Source organism: Pan paniscus, chromosome X, assembly GCF_029289425.2.
Source record: "Pan paniscus chromosome X, NHGRI_mPanPan1-v2.0_pri, whole genome shotgun sequence".
Lineage (NCBI taxonomy): Eukaryota > Metazoa > Chordata > Mammalia > Primates > Hominidae > Pan > Pan paniscus.
The window spans coordinates 88,215,811-88,222,196 of record NC_073272.2 but is presented as its reverse complement, the minus strand read 5'-3'; the positions used below and the strand labels follow the sequence as shown (position 1 = coordinate 88,222,196).

Sequence of the window (6,386 nt, the reverse complement as noted above, 5' to 3'; positions counted from 1 at the left end):
ACAAGAGAAAGAAATAAAGGGCATCCTAATCAGTTAAGAAAAAGTGAAAGTGTTTCTGTTTTCTGATGATACGATCATATACCTAGAGAACCCTAAAGACTCCTCCAAGAAGCTCCTGGAAATGATAAATAATTTCAGCAAAGTTCAGTATACAAAATTAATGTGCACAGATCAATAGCTCTGCTATATACAAACAGCAACCAAGCAGAGAATTAAATGAATAACTTAACCCCTTTTACAATAGCTGCAAAAATAATAATACTTAGAAATATGTCTAACCTATGAGGTGAAAGACCTGTACAAAGAAAACTACAAAACACTGCTGAGAACCTGATGAAGAGAAAGAAGGGGTGGATGAAGGAGGAAGGCAAAATAAGGACCCAAACAAACTGGCTAGGATATTAGACTGCGCCTGAGCACCTGAGAGCGGATGGAGCGCTTTGTCCGTGTTCCCTACGGCTTGTACCAGGGTTATGGGAACACAGTGCCTTTGGGCCAGCCTGGACTCTCAGGGCACAAACAGCCCGACTGGAGGCAAAATATGGGTCCTCCCACTTTTCTGGCCAGGCCAGGGCTGCTGGTGCCTGCGAACGCCCCTGACTACTGCATTGACCCTTACAAGAGGGCGCAGCTTAAGGCCATTCTCTCCCAGATGAACCCCAGCCTGAGCCCGCGGCTGTGCAAGCCCAACACCAAGGAGGTGGGCGTGCAGGTGAGCCCGCGGGTGGACAAGGCTGTGCAGTGCTCTCTGGGGCCTCGCACCCTCAGCAGCTGCTACTCCTGGGACGGCAGAGACCCCCAGGAGCTTCTGCCAGCCTGTGGGGTCACTTCGCCCGCCACTGGCAGCAGGGGCTTGATCCGCCTGCGGAGAGATGGGGACGAAGCGGAGAGCAAGGCGCTCCCGGGCCCTGCGGAGGCCAGCCAGCCCCAGCCACCACCACGGAGGTCAGGAGCTGACAGGCAGGAGGAGCCCGGGCAGCTGGAGGAATCGGGGGAGAAAGACGCCCCGTGCCCTCAGGAGACGAAGAGCAAGCAGGTGCCTGGAGACGCCGCCTCCGAGCCGCTCCGGAGGCCCAACTTCCAGTTTTTGGAACCAAAATATGGCTATTTCCACTGTAAAGATTGTAAGACCAGGTGGGAGACTGCTTACGTGTGGTGCATTTCTGGAACAAACAAGGTTTATTTCAAACAACTCTGTTGTAAATGCCAAAAGAGTTTTAACCCTTATCGAGTAGAAGCAATCCAATGCCAGACCTGCTCAAAGTCTCATTGTTCCTGTCCTCAAAAGAAGAGACACATTGATCTAAGGAGGCCTCATCGACAGGAACTGTGTGGTCGCTGCAAAGACAGGAGATTCTCCTGTGGCAATATTTACAGCTTTAAATATGTGATGTGACTTGTACAGTGTGACTTGTAATGGACTCCTGAGCTCTTCTTGTAACTTACTGTGCTGTCTTCCTTTTTTGCAACTTGCCTCTGACCTGGCATCGGAAAATGGCTAGGCTTTTGTACTTTTTGTAGATTGTGTAACAATTGTACAATGTGAATAGAATAAAATAAATGCATGTGAACTAGAAAAAAAAAAACACTGCTGAAAGAAATTATAGATGACACAACCAAATGGAAACATATCTCAAGCTCATTGATGGGTGGAATCAATATTGTGAAAATGACCATACTGTCAAAAGCAATCTACAAATTCAATGCAATTCCCATTAAAACACCACTGTCATTCCTCACAGAACTAGAAAAAGCAATTCTAAAATTCATATGGAACCAAAAAGAGCCCACATAGCCAAAGTAAGACTAAGCAAAAAGAACAAATCTAGAGGCATAACATTACCTGACTTTGTATTATAAGGCCATAGTCACCAAAAAAACAACATGGTACTGATATAAAAATAGTCACATAGACCAATAGAACAGAAGAGAGAACCCAGAAATAATCCCAAATGCTTACAGCCAACTGATCTTGGACAAAACAAACAATAACATAAAGTGGGAAAAAGACACCATAATCAACAACTACTGGTGGGATAATTGGCAAGCCACATGTAAAAGAATGAAACCGGGTCCTTATCTCTCACCTTATTCAAAATCAGCTCAAGATGGATCAAGGCCTTAAATCTAAGGCCTGAAACCATAAAAATTCTAGAAGTTATCATCAGAAAAACTTTTCTAGACATTGGTTTAGGCAAAGCCTTCATGACCAAGAATCTAAAAGCAAATGCAACAAAAAATATGATAAATAGGTGGGATTTAATTAAACTAAAAAGTTTCTGCACAGCAAAAGAAACAATCAGCAGAGTAAACAGACAACCCACAGAGTGGGAGAACATCTTCACAATCTATACATCTGACAAAGAACTAATATTCAGAATCTACAAGGACCTCAAACAAATTAGCAAGAAAAAAATAAACAATCCCCTAAAAAAAAATGGCTAAGGACATGAATAGACAACTCTCAAAAGAAGATATAAAAATGGCCAGCAAACCTATGAAAACATGTTCAACATCATAATGATCAGGGAAATGAAAATCAAAACCACAATGCAATACCACCTTGCTCCTGCAAGAATGGCCATAATCAAAAAAATCAAAAAATAATATCTGTTGGCAGTGATGTGGTGAAAAGGGGACACTTTTACACTGGTGGCAGGCCAATATTCTTAATGAATATCAATGCAAAAGTCTTCACAAGAATACTGGAAAACCAAATACAGGAGCACATCAAAGGGCTTATCCACCATGATCAAATAGGCTTTGTTTCCGGGATGCAAGGTCAATTAAATGTATGCAAATCAATAAATGTGATTCATCACATAAACAGAACCAAAGACAAAAACCACATGATTATCTCAATAGATGCAGAATGGCTTTTGATAAAATTCAATATCCCTTCATGGTAAAAACTTTCAATAAACTAGTTATTGAAGGAACATACCTCAAAATAATAAGAGCCATATATGACAAACCCACAACAAACATCATACTGAACCAGAAAAAGCTTAAAGCATTCCTGTGGAAAACCGGCACAATAATAAGATGCCCTCTCTCACCACTCCTATTCAACATAGTATAGGAACTTCTGGCCAGGGCAATCAGGCAAGAGTAAGAAATAAAGGGCATTCTAATAGTAAGAGAGAAATTCAAACTATCTCTGTTTGCAGATGCCATTATCTTATATCGAGCAAACCCAATGGTCTCAGCCCAAAAGCTTTATTTATTTATTTATTTATTTATTTATTTATTTATTTATTTATTTTTGAGACAGTGTCTCTCTCTGTCATCCAGGCTGGAGTGCAGTGGTGCAATCTTGGCTCACTGCAACCTCCACTTCCAGGGTTCAAGGATTCTCCTGCCTCAGCCTCCTGAGTAGTTGGGATTACAGGTACCTGCCACCATGCCCGGCTAATTTTTGTATTTTTAGTAGAAACGGGATTCCACCATGTTGGCCAGACTGACCTGGAACTCCTGACCCCAAGTGATCCACCCGCCTTGGCCTCCCAAAGTGCTGGGATTACAGGCATGAGCCACTGCACCAGGCCCCCAAAGCATCTTAAGCTGATAAGGAACTTTGGCAAAGTCTCAGAATACAAAATCAATGTGCAAAAATCACTAACCACCAACAACAGTGAAGTCAAGAGCCAAATGAGGAACAAACTCCTATTCATGATTCCCACAAAAAAGAATAAAATATCTAAAAATACAGCTAATACAGAAGGTGAAAGATCTCTACAAATAGAACTACAAACCACTGCTCAGAGAAATCAGAGATGACACAAACAAATAGAAAAATATTCCATGCTCATGGATAGAAGGAATCAATATCGTTAAAACAGCCATACTGCCCAAAGCAATTCGTAGATTCAAAGCTATTCCCATGAAACTACCACTGACATTCTTCACAGACATAGACAAAACTATTTTAAAATTCATATGAAATCAAAAAAGAGCCTGTATAGCCAAGACAATCCTAAACAAAAAGAACAAAGCTGGAGGCATCACATCACCCAACTTCAAATTATACTACAAGGCTACAGTAACCGAAACAGCCTGGTACTGGTACAAGCACAGACACATAGACCAATGGAACAGAAATAAGGGAATCCAGAAATAAGACTGCATATCTACAACTATCTGATCTTCAACAAACCTGACAAAATAAGCAATGGGGAAAGGATTCCCTATTCAATAAATGGTGCTGGGAATAATTAGCTAGCCACATGCAGAGAATTGAATCTGGACCACTTCCTTACACCATATACAAAAATTAACTCAAGATGGATTAAATACTTAAATGTAAAACCCCAAACTATAAGAACCCTGGAAGACAACCTAGGAAATACCATTCAGGACACAGGCACATGCTACAATTTCATGACAAAGATGCCAAATGCTGTTGCAACAGAAGCAAACATTGACAAATGGGATCTAATTAAACAAAAGAGATTCTGCACAGCAAAAGAAACTATCAACAGAGTAGACAACCTACAGAATGGGAGAAAAGTTTTGCAAACTATGTATGTGACAAAGGTCTAATATCCAGCATCTATAAGGAACTTAAAGAAATTTACAAGAATAAAACAAACAACCCTGTTAAAAATGTGGGCAAAGGACATGAACAGACACTTATCAAAAAAAGACATATATACGGCCAATAATCAAATGAAGAAAAGCTCGACTTCACTGATCATTAGAGAAATGCAAATCAAAACCACAATGAGATACCATCTCACACCAATCAGAATGGTGATTATTAAAAGCCAAAAAATAACCGATGCTGGTGAGGTTGTGTAGAAAAAGGAATGCTCATACACTGTTGGTGGGAGTATAAATTAGTCAACCATTGTGGAAGACAGTATGGCAATTTCTCAAAGACCTAAAGACAGAAATACCATTAGACACAGCAATTCCATCACTGGGTATATACTCAAAGGCATATAAATCATACTGTTATAAAGACACACACACACATCTGTATGTTCATTGTGGCACTATTCACAATAGTAAAGACATGGAATCAACCTAAATGTCCACCAATGATAGACTGGATAAAGAGAATGTGGTGCATATACACCATGTAATACTATGTAGCCATATAGAAAAATGAAATCATGTCCTTTGCAGAGACATGGATAGAGCTGGAGGCCATTATCCTTAGCAAACTAAAGCAGGAACAGAAAACCAAATATGGCATGTTCTCAATTATAAGTGGGAGCTAAATGATGAAAACACATAGACACATAGAGGGGAACAACACACACTGGGGCCTATCAAAGGGTGGAAAGTGGGAGGAGGGAGAGGATCAGGAAAAATAACTAATAGATACTAGGCTTAATAGCTGAGTGATGAAATAACCTGTACTCAAACCCCCATGACACACGTTTAGCTATGTAACAAATCTTCATATTCTGCACGTGTACCCCTGAACTTAAAAGTTATAAAAAAGTTTATCCATGTTCTTACATATTGCAGAATTTTCTTTTCTAATGCTGAATAGTTTTCCATTTTATGTATATATTGGATTCTTTATTCTTCTCTTGATGGACATTTAGGGTCTTTCTATATCTTGGCTATTATAAATAGAAGTGCAATAAATATGAGGTGTTAAGTATCTTTCTAAAATACCAGAAACGGAATTCCTGGATAATATGTTGAGGAGCCTCCATATGATTTTTCATATTGGCTGTACCATTTTGCATGTTAACCAACAGTGTGCAAGTGTTCCAATTCTTCTACACTTCATCAACATTGATCTTTTTTTAGTAACCTATATTATTAATTCATTTTGCTCAAATAAACAGAATAACAGCCTATCTTCATTATATGACGTCTTCTACTTTTGTAACAAGAATGTCATTTTGAAGCTACTAGTGAGGAGCTTTCGATGGCCAAGAGTTCATAAATAAACAAAAATCATGCTAAATATTGTTATTGCTTATCTTTCCTTTTTTATTATATATGAGTTCATTGAAATTTATTTCAGTTCTCCATGAAGAAAACTCTTTGGTATTGTCCTTGGCACAAGTTTGCTAGTAATGAATTATCTCTCTCTTTTTTTGCTTTTATTTATTTATTTTTATTTATATTTTTGTTGTTGTTGTTGTTGTTGAGACAGAGTCTCTCCCTGCTGCCGAGGCTGGAGTGTGGTGGTGTGATCTAGGCTCACTGCAACCTCTGCCTTCTGTGTACAAGCGATTCTCGTGATTCAGCCACCTGAGTAGCTGAGAGTACAGGCATATGCCACCACACTCAGCTAATTTTTGTATTTTTAGTAGAGATACGGCCAACTCCTGGCCTGACGTGATCCACCCACCTTGGCCTCCCAAAGTGCTGGGATTACAGCATGAACCACCACTCTTGGCCTCTTTTTTTTTTTTTTT

General features: G+C 39.7%; 1 protein-coding gene across 1 annotated transcript; it reads left to right on the top strand.

Moving 5' to 3' along the window:
* The first annotated feature begins 365 nt into the window (after positions 1 to 365).
* Positions 366 to 3,822, top strand: LOC100975480 (protein ZAR1-like). The gene has a single exon (XM_008978157.4). The coding sequence runs from the start codon at positions 431 to 433 to the stop codon at positions 1,394 to 1,396; it is 966 nt and encodes a 321-aa protein (XP_008976405.3). The 5' UTR covers positions 366 to 430; the 3' UTR covers positions 1,397 to 3,822.
* The last annotated feature ends 2,564 nt before the right edge of the window (positions 3,823 to 6,386 follow it).